The following is an 18,952-nucleotide window of genomic DNA, read 5'->3' as shown; positions in this document are numbered from 1 at the left end:
GATGTTTCTTTGCTGTTTCATTACAAGAATTTCTTGATTGCAAACCATAGCAGCACTCCTCCAGAGGCTTCAAACATAAACACAGTAGAGCATTTTTCAATTACACTTATAATAAGGTCAAAATTCAAAGATTATTTATAGGTTTTAGACCTTTTATCACTTATTCTGTTCTGATATAGGTATATAAGTGTAAGGTGTTTCAAAAGAGACACTCCAGGAGGTGAGGAAGACCAGTTTTTAAGGTGAATGTGGTGTAAAACTTCAGAGCAAGTACAGACTGGTAACTTTCTTGCTCATTTTATGAAGACAGTGGGGGACATCAAGTCCTAAACCCAGCCAGACCTTCCCATTCTTCCTGCTCTGCATGTCAATTCTGCTGCTTTTACCTAGTTGCACCCATCACCTCCTGTGCCTTAGTTATCATCCCGACTATCATCCTGGCTCAAGGAGGTTTTCCCCACTGTTGGCCCTGTTATTTTGGAGATTTGCATTTTGACAGCTCCCTGGCCTTGGGTCATTTTCCAGACAGGTTTCAACATGCCATTGTTCACCCACTGTTAAAAATTCATTTCATTTGGAGCCCCTGTCTCTAAGTAGCTACAAACCACTCTCCAAATGTTTTTATCTAAAGTTCTGGAGAAAATAATTTTTTCCAAACTGATGTCTTTCATGAATAATACTCATATTTTTGGCAGTTTTCAGTCTGGTTTTAGTGCACTTCATAGTAAAGAGACAGCACTTGTTAAAGTTACTAATGACCTACCGCTAACTGCAGTCAGAGAAGACCACTCGATTTTAGTTCTCTTAGATTGAAGCACTGCTTTTGACACAGTCGATCACAGGATCCTCTTACATCGTTTTGAGACCTGGGAAGGCATCAAGGACTCGGCTCTCAGCTTTTTATGCACTTAACTCTCCAACAGAACTTTTTCTTGTCTTCCTTGACAGCTCACCTGAATTTTGGTGTTCCTCAAGGTTCAGTAATTGCCCCCCCTCTGTTTTCTATATTCATGCTATCTCATGGCCAGGTTATTCAAAATCATTATGCTTTTTTAACATTTTTATGCCGATGACACTCTGTTACACATGCTGTTAAAGCCCACAGATCCTAGGATCCTAGCTAATCTCATATACCGCCTCTCTGATATCAAGTCCTGGATGTCCCAGAATTTCCTTGAATTTAATGATGGTTCGTCTGAAGTCATTCTTTTCGGTCCGATTGGTTTTTGCTTGAGAAGTTCCCACAGTATGGAACTCTCTGCCTTCTGAACTCACTATGAGTCTCTGGCCCCTTTTAAATCTCATATTAAAAGTCCTTCTTTTTGTGAAAGCTTTTGTAAATATTTTATACACGTTTGTTTGTATTTGACACTAAATGTTCTACTTACTTGTCTACTGATACTTTTTGTACTTAATTACTTTGTTAAAGGTACTTATAAGTGTTATAATGTGCACTCCACAAACCTTGAATCCAAAAAATTCGGGACACTGTGAAAAACGGAATGCAATAATTTACAAACAAATTGTGTTTACCAACAATAGTTTAATGAAGTGTTCCTGAGTCCATGAAGTAATATCCTTTAAACAGTCATGTGTTCACAAAGTGCTGAACCCTGTGCCACCCTTGCTTGTGAGTGACTGAGCCTCCCTGTTCCTAATGAACCTGTTTACCTGTGGAATGCTCCAAAGTGGTGTATTTGAGCATTCCACAACCCTCCCGGTCTTCTTCTGTTGCTCCTGCCCCAACTTGTTTGACACGTGTTGCTTGCTTTAAATTCAGAATAAGCATATATTTACAAAAATCAATGAAGTTGATGAGGTCAAACATTAAATATATTGTCTTTGTACCGTTTTCAATGGAGTATATGTCAAAAAGGGATAGCAAGTTATCACATTCTGTTTTATTTCTGTTTTACACAGTGTTCCAATGTTTTTGGAAAGGGGGTTGTACATTCACCACCCAACAGCTGCACCTTTAACACAGAGCAGACTCATGTCAAAGGCATCTTTTAAGCCTCTCATAAACTTTTTTCTCTCTTTTTTTTGTCCATCTCCTGATGGCTGTGGTGGAAAAGTCACCAAGTCTGCACAGAAGGCAGACAAGAAGAAATTCCCACGCAGGATGTATAAATATGTGTGTGTATGTTTAAATATATATGTATATATAGTTGTTATGTGTGACAGAGCTGCAAAGGAGTTTCAAAAGAGACCCTCCAGGAGGGGAGGAACACTAGTAAAATGGAACAACAAAGAACAGACGAGCCAGACTGGTTAACCAACTATGTATGTATGCATTTTCCATAGCAAACAGTGCTGACAGAATAAGTATTTGTGGGTGGACCTTTGCAACAAACACCTTTTACACCTTGTCAGTGCAGACACAATTGCAGGTGGAGGGGGAGGAGGAAGAGATGGGGGGAGGAGGAGGAGGAGGAGGAGGAGGAGCAGGAGAAGGCGTCACCTACATCACTTTTTAATGCCTTGACAAGCAGAGTGACGGTCTTTACCGTGCAGCAGCCAGCAGACATCCACCACCTTTCTTTGGCTTTTCAACCAGGTGAGTTACAACCCTGTAACATGTTCAGATGATTCTATTGTTCCATTGAACTGGTTGTTTCAACAAGAAATGCAAACTTATTTAACACCACAGTGGTCTATGGTTTTGATTACATCTTTGCTTTCTAACAGACTATGATGGTTTCTTATGGATTCCATTGTGGGATAGTCCATCATGATTTCTAAAGGTTTAATTAATACTCTGCATTGGTTTCTTCTGGTTTGTGGTACCAGTTAGCAGCTGAAAGCATAAAATGAAACAAAACCTACATCACCTACATGATGTAGGTTTTATTTTATTAAAGCAGAGCTTTTCTATTGTTGCACATATTTAAATTGCTTTTGTCATATTAAGGTAGGATTATCATCAGCCTATATATTGATTGTTCAGTTGTGTTATGTAATGATGGAAGTAACGAAGTACATTTACTCAAGTACTGTACTTAAGAGCAATCTTAAGGTTCTCTCTTCACTTATGAATTTCCATTTTATGCTAACTTTCACTTCTCATTATCTATTTTTACTTGAGTGAATATGGGAACATTAAATGTTACTTATTAAGGTGTATTTTTACAGTGTGGTCTTACTGCTTTTGGGTAACCTAAAGTTACTTGGTACAACTTTTCCCATTTGCTTGGTACAACTGATTTTAAGCAATTGTGGCAATCTGAGCTCACCTCATTTTCGGAGTTTTCATTTTGAAGACAATTTAACTGCTCTCCATGTTGTTTAGAACTAGTAACTCAAAATGCCAAAGGAAAAGACCCACATCAACATCGTGGTCATTGGCCATGTCGACTCCGGAAAGTCCACCACCACCGGTCATCTGATCTACAAATGCGGAGGAATCGACAAGAGAACCATCGAGAAGTTTGAGAAGGAAGCTGCTGAGGTTGGTGACTGTATTGAAAACCACACTGTGACATTATAGGTGTGGAAAGCAGGTGTGGCTGATGCAATTACTCCCAAATTTGCTTGGTTTACTGCCACCTACTGTTGGAGTTTGTGTACTATCTTTATCAAGGCAATTATACTTTTAAAAAAATAACGGATACTCCTGTTTAAATGAGTTGCAGTTACGTTTTTAACATACAAATTAAAACTATAAGACTAAGACTTAGACGGATTCTTTATTGATCCTAATTTGGGGAATTATTTTGTTGCAGTAGCAATTAAACATACAGCAAACACAGGATGTATACACAATTATTTAGAAAACGTAACAAAAAATATAAACAGGAATAAAAATAAAAATAGAACTGAGTAAAACTAAATATTGTTCTATAATATGTATTCTAATATATAATACATATTATATAATATCATAATAATATAATAAAAATACAATATAACTAAGTATATAAACAGTATTCACAGCAAAAAATTTTGTGCAAGTAGACCAAATGTGCAATAAGTGTAATAATGTTACTAATATATATAAAAAAAGTTGACAATCAGTCTCAAATACCTATGAAATAACTGGTTTCTGAGAATATCAGCATAAACAATATTATGTAAAGGGCGCTTATTTAATAATTAATAATGTCAGAAGACTCACAATGGAGTAATTCCAGTTATGTACATAAAATACTTTTGATAAATAGGTTTCAAATGTTACAGCTACCTATTTTCTCTTTGGGGTTTTCAGATTTAAAGAGTTGCGTTGATCATTAAGAAAATGAATACCTTGAATAAAAATGAATAAATTAATAAATAAATAAAACTCAAAACAGAAATAAAATTGATTTTCTGACAAGTGAGTTATCATGTACGCAAAAAAAGAGTACTGCAAATGAGTTTGCAGTTATTGTAAATTCCGTTCAACATGAACATTTAAGACAACATTAATCAGAAAACAAGTTATGGAAGTTAAAGGTGAAAATAAAAATATGAATAAGAATTTAAAAATGTGGAAATTTTTAAATGATCGAAAAGGTCAGTTGTGCTTTAATGACTTGCGCTTAAACTGGGGCTTTCGAATATCTAATTTATATTCGAGTCGTAAAAAAAATTACGAACATTAATATGGACGGACAGGAGTCATAAAACCAGTTTCTATTGTCCAGTAATTACTGTTTTGTTTTTCTTTTCTTTTGTTTCGTTTCACTGGGGAAATGTGTTGAAATCTACGCAGATGTTTAAAATTAGATGTGAAAATCATCGCTCCGCTTCCTCCCTTACTTCCGGGATGTCCGCCCTGTCTCGCGCTCCTCTCACGATTCGGTGAATTAAGACTTTATTTCAACTAATCTACAATTATTGATGATCGTTGCAACAGTGAAAGACGAACCAAGAATTATTATTATTATTATTATTAGTAGTAGTAGTAGTAGTAGTAATATTTTACTTTTTTATTTTATTCATTTATTTAGTTTTGTTTTCGTCGCGTTTGGATGGTTTTATGAGGATAAAATTACTGTTTTTGTGAATGGAGCCGGATGGCTTTGGTGAGAGCAATTTCACGGGTGTTTCTGGTTAATGAACATCTCTGAAACAAAAATGTATCTGTGCAGGGACCCGGTCCATAATGTTGTCAGACACTTCTTATAACAGTCTGAGCCTGTCGGTGGCATAGACACTTTTAGTGGACTTCATAATTGTTGTCTCCATTAGTCACGTCGACAGACATTATTTAATTCGTTTATTTTGCAATCCGTAGATATGTAGATTTTTTAAAAGACGTTTATGTTGAAATAATATACAATACATTTCGCTGTAACTTGATCCCACGCTGGGGAATTTACTCTGTTACAGTCAGTACCAAGGAAAGGCTAAAGAATAGAAATAAATATCAACTATATGTACATTATACACAAAAAAGGTTTACAAAAATAAAGTTGCGAGAATATGTAAGTGGTAGAAATGATAATATAAGCACAAAATAGACCTCTGCTTTATGGAGGAAATATTCGATGGTCATCTCTGACCATTATAAACAGTGGCATTGCTAGGGTCTCTTGGGCCCCCACCCCACCTGTGCACACTGCAAAAATTTGGTTTTTGCACACATAAATGCTCAATTTCTGGGACATTTGAGATGAATACTGAACAAAATAGATTAGTGGTTCTCAGAGTGAGGTCAATAATCGTTGTTTTAAATAAGTGACTGGGGGCCCCCTAGTGGCCCGGGGCTCCAAGCAACTGCCTGGCTTGCCTGTCCACAAGCCTCGCCCCTGATTATAAACCAGGCTAATTTGTGTGGAAGGGTCAGTGCATTGTTTCTGAAATGGTCTATAAAGGGTTGCCAGATCTGGTCAGAATTTGTCTTCAAAAAATGTCTTTCAATGATAATTACATTTTTCCAAATGTTGGCACTGCATAACATCTTTCATTAAGGAGCAGTGGGTAGGAGCCTGCGTTCAGCAGCATGTATGGCAGAAAGGATGGCTCTGTGAATATAGCCTGTGTTCAGGTCTTCACCGTGCCGTTATCCTTTGAGATCTTAAAAAATAAAATTTTAAAAGGACGGTTTCATTAATTTTCTACACAGAAATGAATTAAATTCTAACATTAAAGCCAGATTATTATTATTATTATTACATTTTCTTTAACCCCTTGAAGATCAAGAAGGCATCAAAGCTTTGGTGGCCCCTAGTGGGGGCTGTAAACTAAACTAAACTAACTTGCTTTAAAATGCAAAAGCCATGTCCAACACAGTCTGAGGAGGAATGAGCTGATGTCTCGACTTGTGTCCAGTTCTTCCGTGATAGCTCCCCCCACACCATTTACCCAGGCTTTTTTTGTGGATGATGCAAGGAGGTGGCACAATGTTAATATGAAAGAGTGTTAGAAATTGTGGAAGTGCCTCCTTTAATCAAAGGATTTGAGAAAAATATCCCATTTGGATTGTTGAATATTATAGTAAATACTAAAATAAATAGATTTAAAAGGCACAAAAGGCAAATTCAGTAAATGAACCACGGGACAAATTGCTTGAGAACGCTGTAGTAAAGTAAATGAGTAAATATAAAGGCATATTTAAAAAGTAATAGGTTTCTAAAAAGGGCATCTGCACGATGGAAATGTTTTTGTTTTAAATATGTGTTTGGATGAACTTTAATCACATTTCAACTGTCATTCTCCCTGTTTTGCTGCACCGTTCATGCCTTCTTGACCTCCACAGATGGGCAAAGGCTCCTTCAAGTACGCCTGGGTGCTGGACAAACTGAAGGCCGAGCGTGAGCGTGGTATCACCATCGACATCGCTCTGTGGAAGTTTGAGACCAACAAGTACTATGTGACCATTATTGATGCTCCTGGACACAGGGACTTCATCAAGAACATGATCACTGGTACCTCTCAGGTAAAGGCACACCTTTTAACCTGCTCTGCACTGACTCATCACTCTCAGCATTGTACATCACACCACAACTCATAATTTAGTTCTAAGATAATGTTGTTATCAGGGTTTGTGTTCAGATGCTGCAGTGGCTGTATATGTTTATCTTTCAAGCCAACATTACAAGCAGCGAGTATTTTGGAGTGGTAGTATTCCTAGAAAATCACTTCATTATCATTTTTTGAAGTTGAAGTAAAGCTCAGGTGGTCAGGTCACATACCGGCTGCAAACAAGTTTTAAATGATCTCATGTGCTATCCCTGTTAGCCCAAAGACTTTCCAATTAGGGACAACAATTCGAGAGCTTAATTAGGATGAATCAAGCTGCAAAATAAAACACAGTTATGCAAAAATAATCACAATTAGCATGAAGTGTTCAGTTGAGTTTATGATGTGGCAGCCATAATTTTGGCTTCAGCAGAATGTGCAGATGTGTAGAATTATAGGAAATGTCTTCCCGTTCAGGCTGACTGCGCTGTGCTGATCGTTGCTGCTGGTACTGGCGAGTTTGAGGCTGGTATCTCCAAGAACGGCCAGACCCGTGAGCACGCCCTGCTGGCCTACACCCTCGGTGTGAAGCAGCTCATTGTTGGAGTCAACAAGATGGACTCCACCGAGCCCCCTTACAGTGAGGCCCGTTTCGAGGAAATCAAAAAGGAAGTGAGCGCCTACGTCAAGAAGATCGGCTACAACCCCAAAGCTGTGATGTTTCTACCCATCTCTGGGTGGCACGGAGACAACATGCTGGAGCCCAGTGACAAGGTGAGGACATTTTCAACTTGTGTAAACCCAGTCACTGAGAACATGGACTGATGTCTCACTTTAAATCTGTCTGCAGATGGGCTGGTACAAGGGATGGTCAATTGAGCGCAAGGAGGGCAATGCCAGTGGAATTACACTGTTCAATGCTCTAGATGCCATCCTGCCACCTGCCCGCCCCTCCGACAAGCCCCTCCGTCTGCCCCTGCAGGATGTCTACAAGATTGGTGGTAAGTAGTGTCAGGTGCTGTAATGTCACCTCATTTTACGTCACATCATATTACTTCACAAACATCCCAACACACAGCATCTGGTGCACATGCTGAGATTCAGCACACAGCAAACATTCGTATTTCTATGTTGCTAGGGCCCAGAACACAGTCACACAGTATCAAAATCAAACCCAGAGGCACAAAATCATCACAGAGGTAAAACTGGATATGCTGGATATTTTCCTTGTCATCACTGTACACTTAAACAACACCTGAACCAATACATAACACATATAAACATGTTATTCTTATTTGGAACAGAGCGGTTTATTACATTTCACACATGGTCTGTAACAGAGTGTGAAATGTAATGACAACATATTATTTCGTGCATATGGAGTGTGAATCAAACACTTAGTGGCAGTATACTGGAGTAAGTATGTAAGGATAAGGGTGTGGCAGTAGCAACTGTTTGACTTTGTGTTTAAGTATTTTTTAAATAACAGAGTACTTACTTAAAATTACAAGCCACTGTGATTTTGGTATTGAATAAAAACACAGGAAAAATCATGAGAACGGGGTAACAGGGCCATTATTGCAATTAAGTTATGGTGTAATTTGTTTAAAGATTATTATGGTGACAAAAGGTGGCACGGTGGCACAGCTAGAAGGTCCCGGTTCGAATCTCGCTGTGGGCGCTGGTGGCGTGTCCTCCACCATGCCTTCAGTGCCTGCTGCTCGAGGAAAAAAAGGGTCTTTCTGTGTGGAGTTTGCATGTTCTCCCCGTGCTCATCTGGGGTATCCTCCATATAAAACCCCACTAAAAACATGCAAGAAGATCACCACCTGACCAATGGTGGCAAAGAGGAACTGGGTCCCCGGGCGCCGCCGTCGGCTGGCAGCCCACCGCTCCTGGTCTGCCATGGAGGAAGACTTACCAGGATGGGTTAAATGCAGAGAAAATAATTTCACGAAGCATGGCGTGTGTGTGCAGTGATTAATAAAGTGAAATCTTAATCTTAATCTTAAAAATACATTTGGAACTTACATTGTTAAAAGCTTGAAAATACAAAGTACAAAGCACTGAATATTTGGGAGAAAGCTCCATAACTGGATTACAGTGTGCAGGAATTCAGCCCCTTGTTCATTCTGTATTGTAATTATAATGTTGTTGTAGGGTGAGTTGTAAGATAAAGTGGCCCCTTTTTCAAAGTAATTCTGGGTATGATGGCTGTCCTGTGCTTCGGTTATAATGAGTTCTAATTAAGAAAAGTAAACATGCCTCCTGTTCTCTCAGGTATCGGAACTGTCCCTGTCGGCCGTGTTGAGTCCGGTATCCTGAAGCCCGGTATGGTTGTCACCTTTGCTCCCCCGAATCTGACCACTGAGGTTAAGTCTGTGGAGATGCACCACGAGTCCCTGCCTGAAGCTCTTCCTGGTGACAACGTCGGCTTCAACGTCAAGAACGTGTCCATCAAGGATATCCGCCGAGGAAATGTGGCTGGTGACAGCAAGAACGACCCCCCAAAGCAAGCTGAAACCTTCATCGCCCAGGTGAGTCAGAGCAAATATGCAAATGGAGTAAAAGGAGTGACTCCTGCCGAGGTGAACATAAATGTCTGTCAACCTCTGCTGGCCAAAAACAGGAACTGCAATGACAGTGAGTGTGGGAGGGAGAACTCTGATCACCATTTCTAAATGCACTTAAACACCATTATTTCAGGTTATCATCCTGAACCACCCCGGTCAGATCTCTTCGGGCTACACTCCTGTGCTGGACTGCCACACAGCTCACATTGCCTGCAAGTTTAGGGAGCTCTTGGAGAGGGTCGACCGTCGTAGCGGCAAGAAAATTGAGGACAATCCAAAGACTGTCAAGAGTGGAGACGCCACCAATGCTGTCTTGGAGCCTTCAAAACCCATGGTTGTTGAACCTTACTCTGACTATCCTGCACTGGGTCAGTAAAATTCTTCTTCGTCTACTGCATTTGTAAGCTACAGCCCATTTTGATGTCAAGATAATGAGTTGGGCTTTCTTTTAAATGTGTCACAATTGAAGCATTTCCATATTAACCCATAAACTGACATTTCAACTGCTTAAATGAAGAAATAAGCAATACAGCATCAAGAGAACATACTGCAAATACACAAAAGCACTGCAAATTGTCTTCATCACAATCCTAGAAGACGATAGATTGCCTGTTCCTGGGAGTTCGGTTTCAGCACAGCATGCTTCCTCTTCACTTGCTTCTCAGTGTTGAGCCAAGGTCATTTTGCAGGTCAGCAGCCCACTGCGGAGTGCCTGCTGCCACTGAAGATGGTCCCGAGTGGCGTCTTCACAGTTCACAGCCTCACAAATGCTGTGCATGTGCTGTCAAATTGATTTAGATTTTTTCTTGTGTTTTCTTAAGCTGCAGTGTGATGAGGACTGACGGTTTGACTGATGACTTTCAGGGCTTGCATAGCATCTGACAATTTAACTGCCCAATTTAAACTTGAAGCTGAAGTTTCAAAAGCTTTCAGTGTTTACACCTTCTTAAAATATAAGGTCAGGACATAAAATGAGCACGTGATATATGGCATTATGTCAGTGGCATCTTTTCAGCCCTTTCTTAACTCCCCTGTTTATGTCTTTTATTCTCCATCTCTTCCTCCCAGGTCGTTTTGCTGTGCGTGACATGAAGCAGACTGTGGCTGTTGGGGTCATCAAGACCGTGGAAAAGAAGACCGGCACCAGTGGAAAGGTCACCAAGTCTGCACAGAAGGCAGAAAAGAAGAAATGAATTCCCATGCAGGACGTCCAACAAAATGTCACATCTCAGCCGCCATCCCGTCCTCAGCCCAACATGGTCGTCTGGCTCGTGCAGATTAAAACCCATCGGAAGAGCTTCCGCCGGAAAGGAAGGCTTGTGTCTTTTACGATTAATTATTAGGCTGAAAGGAAAATAAAAAAATTCAACACCAAGTGAATATGTTTTTTTCCTTGTTTCATAAATTTTGCCTTTTTATGAGTAATTTAATTCTGGTGGTTTAAAGAAAGCATCTTTTGTTCTTTTGTTAAGTGACAACCTCCAGATGTCTTTTACTAATATGAAATTTGGTCTTGGCTCAAGAAATGCAGAATGTTTGCATTTTGCAAGAGCACAAATCTTTGATGATCCTACTCTGATCCATGCTCTAAGTGGAAATTTAATCAGTGCATTACAGCATTACAGATGTTTAGGAGGTTGTAGATTGTCCCAGGACACTCACCTTGAACAGCTTGCACAAAACTATATATTTAGATTAGATCTTTTACTGGAAAAGAGCTTGTTTCTCTTTTCAAACCAGAAAAACCATCATCCTCTATCCTACCTTAAGTGGATTATTGTGGAATTAGCTATGCTTGTGCTGCTACAATTTATCGCAATGCAACAGTGTCTTCAGATGACCTGTGTTTCTATTTTTAAAGCCATGATATCTAAGGTACTGAGATATCTAACATTCTTGTTTTAATGTTGTTTAAAGACAAAACACAAACTAGTAAGTAAATGATTGGAAATTAAATAGTCGATTTTGTCCGGTTTTCAACAAATGTACTGTATCCTTGTAGATTTTCAAGTTGAAAGTGTTTCTCTCCATAACACAAATATAACTCACGGTGAATCCATCCTTAGTTCAGGCATCCAAAACAAGCACCCAGCAGTATTCATCTTTCTTTTTCTGGTCAGCTGCCTCCAACTTTATCAGCTCAAGACTGAAAATCATTTTGGTTTGAAAGACAGTTTCCAGGATACAGTGATTGTCAGTCATCTAACCAAGGTTCAGAGCTGACACCACAGGTTGGGTCAGCGTTAAAGGTTCTTCATACCTACTGTGAAAGGCTGATTTCAAATACTGTGTTAATTATTACTGGAATAAACTCCAAACCAAACAAGCCAGAGATCCTCTGAGGAGGTAAAAGTACTTCCTACTGATCTTTTTGCCAACAACATGGCTTTATTGATGCCAGTGATCACCTGGTCCCTCAGGTGATCTGTTGGTCGACTGCTTTGATTCAGACTAAAACATCTTCCCAACTAGTGGATGGTTGGCCATGAAATTCCAAGTAGATATCAATGGTGCCCAGAGGATGATAGTCTTGCACCACCAGAAGGTCAAACTTTTCACACAGGCTAAACTGTGAACTATCTTAAAATCTACTAGAATGGTTGGTAAACTTTGTACATGGTTTAGATCGTTTGCCATGTTCATCATTTTAGTTTAGCCTTTTAGCATGCTAACATTTCCTAATCAGGACTGAACACAAAGTGCAGCTGAGGCTGATGGGAATATTAGCTAGTTTAGTCTGTATTTGCATCTATTTGGGCGTAAACCCAAATGCAAGACGAATTAAATTTTGACTGATGGTGCTAGTTAAAAAGTCAGGAGGTTAAAGTTAAGTCATCCTCTGGAGACCATGAGTGGCTGTACCAAATTTCACAGCAATGCATTTTGAGGTAATTCTGCTAAAAATACTAAAACACGTATACACAATTCCGACACTGTTTACTCTCCATGATTGAACGAATCAAAAATGATTATTAAAAATATTGTTTTTTATAAAATATGTAAATGCATCAATGTTTTGTTCAAAGAAATTAAAATTTGTAGCTTTTTTTATTAAAGCAAATCATTGACCAAAAGCTACACTTGAACACAAAAATGTTTTGCCATGAAGCTCAAAAGAGCTTCTCTTTTTTTTTTTCTTTTTTCGCTATTTTAGAGGGCACATAATCAGTAACCATTAAGCAACACTGTACTGAATGTAAATGTTGACTGTATTTTTAGATTTTTGTGACTTATTCATTAATGTACAAGCAGGATTTTACGGTTGCAGTTGGTTGAGGTGGAGCTCATTTTGAACTCTTTGTACAGGACTGTAAGAAAATGAGTATTTTCATTCTGGATTAATCTGCTGATTGATTCCTCCATTAATTACTTGATTGTTTGCTTCGTAAAAATTCTGAAAATTATCCAGAGCAAGTGTTTGTTTTGTCCAACCAAAAATCCAGAGTAATGTAAAATGAATTAATATTGTTGAAATAATGAGGAGGAGAAGCAGCAGGTCTTGTGAGGCTGGAACCATGAAAATGTCCTGCCAATTGACTGATTCATCAAAAAAATCACTTCAGTTATATTTCAAATAAATGCAGTGAAGAGAAAGTACAATATTTCCCTCTGAAATCTAATGGAGTAGACATGAAAAGAAAGGATTCAGGTAAAGTACAAGTACCTCAAATTTGCAGCGCTCAGGTAAATGTACTTATATTCCACCACTGGATGAATGAAGCAGTGCAGCGAAACCAGGACGCCAGAGGAAGGCAGAGTCCTCCACGCCTCACATCAGCAAGACAGAGACAGAAAGTTCAGCAACAGCCAGCAGGTGAGGCAGTGTATAAAAAAAACTGCAGTTTAATCCGAAAATACCTGCCATTAGCCTGCTGGCATGGCTGCTTGTTGCTGAATGTTAGCATGCTCTTAATGCTTTGAAGATTTGAAGAAGTTCTTGATATTGTCTCCTCTGTAATGTCCACTTTGCAGAGGAGTCGGTTTCCATCTCCCCAGAGCTGGCCAGCTGGATCAAACTCAACGCTAAAGACCTCAAGATCCGGCAGACAGACCGCCGCTGGGCTGAGGAGGTGGTCAACGATTTCCGAGAGAGCCTGCTGAAATTCCTGAGGAGCAGCAGCAATCAGCCTTTCTTTCAGTCAGCTGAGTTCCTCACCACCGGCAGCTACTTTGAGAAAGTTAAGGTGAGATCATGACTGACTCAAACATCACAGCAAGCACAGACACTCCTACAATCAATTCAACACAGCTCTGCCATAAAACCTGCCTTTACAGAGCTTAAAATGTTCAGTTTTTGTTGTCAGAAATGTCTAAATTCAATTCGATATTTACAGAGGCTATAGTTATTGGTAGGGAAGTTCTGGACAACATCTGGACAACAACACCATGACTAGCTACGACCTCAGTGTTAAGACATGCCATTCGTTTTACATTTTTATGCATTTTAAATGTAGATTTGAATGCACAACAGTTGGATTGGATTCAGAATGGGCCCAACAGGTTTTGTTTGCCTGAGGCAACCTAAAAGACTGTTCCATTATCTTCAGATTTTCCAAAATTATGTGATGAGTGAACAGTGGATCTGAAACTGACACCTGAATGTGGGTCATACACGAAACTGACAGTCAAGCCAACATCCCTCGCATAGAAAACGGTACAGCAAGGAAACTCATCCCTAATGTATACTAGCTCTTAAGGACAGCTGGACTGTAATTTCTGTATTGGTGACCTCCTGCTGCAGTAGTGAGTGTGACTACCACCAATAAAGTCAAGACATTTCTTTCACCAAGCTTGTCCTTCTCCCTGTCCTATGAAATGAAACTGCTTTTAAACCAAATCAAGTTACTGTAAATCCTTTACTGTGCTCCACCTGCTTTACATTGCTGTTGTATGAAATGGTCCGGCAGCAGAGAGAGGAGAGAGAAAGTACACAAGTAAAACAGGCAACACCACCGTTGTGTTGTATCCCTGCTCCTGCTTCAGATCCACAGCCCCAATGACTTTGACATGATGCTGAAGCTTCAGGCTCCTTCACGCCTCAACATGACAGAGCTCGATGGCGGTCTCTTCTACCGGATCGATTTTGCCCGGCCCACCCGGAGCCCCATACAGGCCTTTCTTCTGGAGAATGAGCGCATGCTGTCATCGAGCAAGATCCTGAGTGAGATGCATCGCATGGTCCGCAAGTTCCTGAAGACCTACTAAGGTGTGGTCCTCACCTTTCACCTCTCATCTGCTGTTGTTTGTGCCAATCATCTGGTTTCTCCCTCTGCTTCCTGTTCTTGTTGTTCACGTCTGTGCTCAATCAGCCGAGGTGGAGATATCAGGACTCTCTCTCTTTTATATTTGTTGACCTCAATCCCACTTTTGGAACCATAAAATCAAGATTCTTACAACCTGTGTGTGTTCACCTGTCCTCGTTTGCAGTGCCTGATAAACGCTGTCGCTGGGAGGTGAATAGGAAGCGTCCCAACTCGCCGGCCGTGACTTTGTCTGTTCAGGACTGAAAACTGCAGTGACGAGCTGATCTCTGTGGACGTGGTTCCTGCTCTGGAGGTGATCATTTTATGTCGACATTTTTGTCATGACAGCCAGAGCTGGAGAAATAAAATCATCCACGGTCCTCAGGTTATAGATCCTGACGAAAAACACTTAAAATCTTGATTTGAATTAGAAGAGGGAAAAAAACAGACCAAATACGTTATTACATGCAATTCTCCATCTTTGCACATGAGCAGTTGATGATGCACGTCTGTATGTTTTGTACATATTTGTGTGTCTTTGTTTCCTTTACTGAAACTCTGATCATGTGAACAACTCAAACTCTGTTAGCTTGATATTGAGAGTAACTCTGTGACGCCAACTACAGGATGCAGAATCCCGGGTTTTGTTTAGACCTTTGCTGCATCTCTTTCACCTCGTTTCCCTGCCATATCTCCACTATCACTATCTAATGAAGACATAAAATACCAGTGATGGGCAGTAAGGGTCAAAACTGCATCTTATTCTGCAGAGCTTCTAAACTAGTAGTTGTAATTGTTTTATCATACTAGTAATAGTAATAGTGGTAGAGGGAGTACTAGTAGGGGTACTATGTACTAATGTAATGCAGAGGTAGGTAATAGTAGTAGAGGCGGTAAAAATGGCAGTAGTCTTGTATGTGTTTACTGAGCTGATGTGACTGAGCCTTTTGTCCATGTTCCTGGAGGCTCACTCTTCTCTGGGCTGGCCGCTCGCTGTCCGTAACGGCCCAGATGTTGACAAGTGGCTGGGAAAGAAGGTTCGCCAAGAAATCAGAAGTTTACCCTGTTTCTTTGTGCCAAAGAGGCTGAAAGGACGAAACCTGAGAGAGGAAACCAAAGGTGAGAGAAACTCCTGCTTGTTTGTTGTGTGTGAACAACAGAGAGGAGGCTGAAAAACCTTCAGGATGTTTGTCTGAAGACAATTTTACTGAACAAACTTCTACTCGAGTGTTTAGAATTTCTGTAACTTTTACTCCATGACATCTGAGAAGCAAATATTTCACTCCACTGCATTTGCCAGACAGATTTAGTTACTAGTTACTTTTGAAAATTACAATGTGTCATACCCTTCCTGTCCCATGAAAACAAATTTGGTGACTTAGAATCAAATATTCCTTTAAGCTGAAAAACCTCTAAAAAGTCTCTTTGATCAGCAGGAAAATGCATCATCACAAAGCTGGAAACAGGCTGCCTTTCTGAGCTTTTAAGGGATACGTGGCTCTCACTGGAAGACATGATGCTCTTATAGAATATGATGCATTGCTGTGGATGAAACTAGCCAGCAGTGTATAAAGTAGTTAGCTCCATTGTGAGTGTTTGTATTTGTGTGTTTTTTTTGTCTTCCTGTAACAGAAAGTTGGAGGATTTCTTTCTCTCACATTGAGAAGAAAATCATCACGAGTCACGGCAACAAGAAAACCTGCTGTGAGAGCAACGCCACCAAATGCTGCCGGTGAGACTCTCAGCTGTTTACAGGAGTCACGTTATGCCCACACCCTCCCATCACAAAGCTCTTTGTTAATCTGATCTTTTGTTAGCTGAGGGAGCCATGCGGGATCAGAGTGATTTAAGGCTGGTGTGGCCTCAGGTGAAGCCTTAGCTGGAAGGTTTTTGTCCATCTTTTGATCTCTTTGACTTGAGACTCATGAAACAGTAAATATGAATGTTAGAAATTAAAGTACTGCAAAAATTGTTGTACCTCTTTCTAATAAGACAAACTCTTTATGAAGGGTTTTTAAGTCATGATTAATGTCTTAATTAGTACTTACTGATGCTTAACGGACCAGATTAATGAAAACAACTTTTGGGTTGCCAGGTTGTGAATAATCCCTTTGACTGGCAGACAGTTTATTTTTTTGGCGATACAATCCAATTATATCACAATTTAAACATCTACAACTGCAGACTCTTTATTAATGACATTAGCCTTGATAGCTTATTAAAATGTATTTATGGATTAACAACATCAATAACTGCATTATTTCTGAGCAGAGAGGACTTTCTCACAACCTGGCAACCCCAGAATTGTTCGTATTGATGGTTTGCACCTTATAGCGTTAGTAAATGATGTAGCAGCCATCAATAAAACAATTATTTTACCATTTATAAACCCTTTCCAGAGGATGAGAGTGAAGTCATAGAACAGATTTGAAAAAAATGGATTTGAAAATATTCTCCAATTTAAGAAGCTTTCCAGGTTTAGGTGTATGTGTTACAGGTGTCCATGATTTTTAATTTTTTAAAAAGGAAAAATTTGGAATTAATAGCTTTTCTTTGGGCCTTTTCACAATTGATGATTTGATCGTCTCTTTGCCAGAAAGCAGTGCTTAATGCTCCTCAAGTCTCTGATTGAGGGCCTGAAACAACGTTTTCCCAAAGAACTGGAAGACCTCTGTTCGTACCACGGGAAAACCGCCTTCCTCCACACCCTGTCCATCAGGTACTCTTCAGCATCTTCATCAAAACATCAGTAATATCATAAAAACAATGGAAAGAGAGGTAGAAACAGTTCAGGTACTGTGCCAGTGCAGCAGTAAGTACAGTAATGCTGTAGTTGTAATAGTTGTCCTGTAGTTGTACTAATATCATTGAAAGATTGTAAAGTTTAAAAACATCTCACTGGACTTTTGACGACCAATCAGTTAATTGAAATAATAAGTTGCAGATTAATCAATGATTTTAAAAAAAAGAAAAATAATTGGTTGTAGCCCTAAAAATAGTTCATGTATGTAAGCACAGAGGCAGTCACTGTAGGATTACAGTGCTGATACCATTTATTAATTAGCTTATTGACAGAGAATTAATTGACAACAATTTTGTCAAAATCAATAAATCATTTAAGTTATTTATCAAGCAAAAATATCCAAAATGCTCTGGTCCAAGCTCCTTAAATATGAAGATTTGCTGCTTTTGGTATCATCCTGTCTTTCTTGTTTCGTGTCATTCATTGTTTCCTGTTTTATTTTGAAATACTTGACACCATGTGTCAATCATTCCTGCCTTTCCCTCACTGTCTTTGTTCTCGTGATGTTTGCATTGATATTAGTAGCACTGGTTGAAAGAAACTAGAATTCTGTATCATCATTTCCAGTCATTCATTCAGTTTTGCGCAGTCTCTCATTTCGCTGATATCTTTTCGCCTTGCATCTTGCATGTCAGGTTCAATGACTCCATGTGGGCTCATCAACAGCTTCCCACCTGCTTCCTGCACCTGCTCGGGGCTCTGGAGGACCACGCACGCAGAGGCATCTTCCCTCACTTCTTCGTCCCCAGCTGCAACCTCTTCTCCCCGGTCGTCTTCCCCCGCAGAACGCTGACTTTCCTCATCAGCGCCCTGGAGGCGCAGAGGAGGGAGGGCCTGCCCCTGCTGAGGCCCCCGGCTCCTGTCCCACCACTGAGGCCAATGAACCCATCCTCGCAGACCTCTACTGAGATATCCTCCGAGAAGTCCTCTAGACAGACTGCAGGTCACTCTCTGAAAACTGCACTGATGAATAAACTGGTCGTAGTGTTTGCTGTATCTTTGGTTTGTGTCCTGTTCCGCATGTAAAATGAGTATACACTATGAGATTAAGATTAAGATTAAGATTTGTACTTTGTTAATGACAGCACACACATGCTACAGGGAGGAGGAGACTGTACACACGCCATGCTTTTTGTGAAATTATTTTTTCCGCGTTTGACCCATCCTCGGTCCGTCGTTCCTCCACGGCAGACCAGGAGCGGTGGGCTGCCAGCTGCCAGCCGATGCCGGTGCCCGCGCCCGGGGACCCATCCTTTTTCGTCACCGTTGGTCAGGCGGTGATCTTCTTGCATGTTTTTAGTGGGGGTTATTTAAGGAGGAAACCCCGGGTGAACACGGGGAGAACATGCAAACTCCACACAGAAAGGCCCCCCTTTTCCTCGTGCAGCAGGCACTGAAGACATGGTGGAGGACACGCCACCAGCGCCCACAGCTGTGAGGCGACAGTGTTA

The 18,952-nt window shown here is 40.2% G+C and overlaps 2 protein-coding genes across 2 annotated transcripts; both read left to right on the top strand.

The window, feature by feature from the left end:
• Positions 1–2,462: 2,462 nt before the first annotated feature.
• LOC139345548 (elongation factor 1-alpha-like) lies at positions 2,463–10,833 on the top strand. Its single transcript, XM_070984195.1, has 8 exons — positions 2,463–2,557; positions 3,296–3,448; positions 6,680–6,859; positions 7,360–7,656; positions 7,733–7,883; positions 9,163–9,419; positions 9,589–9,823; positions 10,524–10,833. The coding sequence occupies exons 2-8, from the start codon at positions 3,305–3,307 to the stop codon at positions 10,646–10,648; spliced, it is 1,389 nt and encodes a 462-aa protein (XP_070840296.1). The 5' UTR covers positions 2,463–2,557; positions 3,296–3,304; the 3' UTR covers positions 10,649–10,833.
• A 2,333-nt stretch (positions 10,834–13,166) lies between these two features.
• Positions 13,167–18,527, top strand: LOC139346098 (cyclic GMP-AMP synthase). The gene is given in 9 exon segments (XM_070984999.1): positions 13,167–13,269; positions 13,428–13,639; positions 14,439–14,661; positions 14,883–14,950; positions 14,952–15,011; positions 15,664–15,817; positions 16,331–16,430; positions 17,295–17,417; positions 18,137–18,527. Coding segments are annotated over 9 exon segments (1,434 nt in total).
• Positions 18,528–18,952: the final 425 nt, after the last annotated feature.

The sequence above is a fragment of the Chaetodon trifascialis genome, chromosome 17, assembly GCF_039877785.1.
Source record: "Chaetodon trifascialis isolate fChaTrf1 chromosome 17, fChaTrf1.hap1, whole genome shotgun sequence".
Taxonomy (NCBI): Eukaryota; Metazoa; Chordata; class Actinopteri; order Chaetodontiformes; family Chaetodontidae; genus Chaetodon; species Chaetodon trifascialis.
Note: the sequence above shows the minus strand (reverse complement) of the source record. Positions and strands in the feature narration are given on the sequence as shown.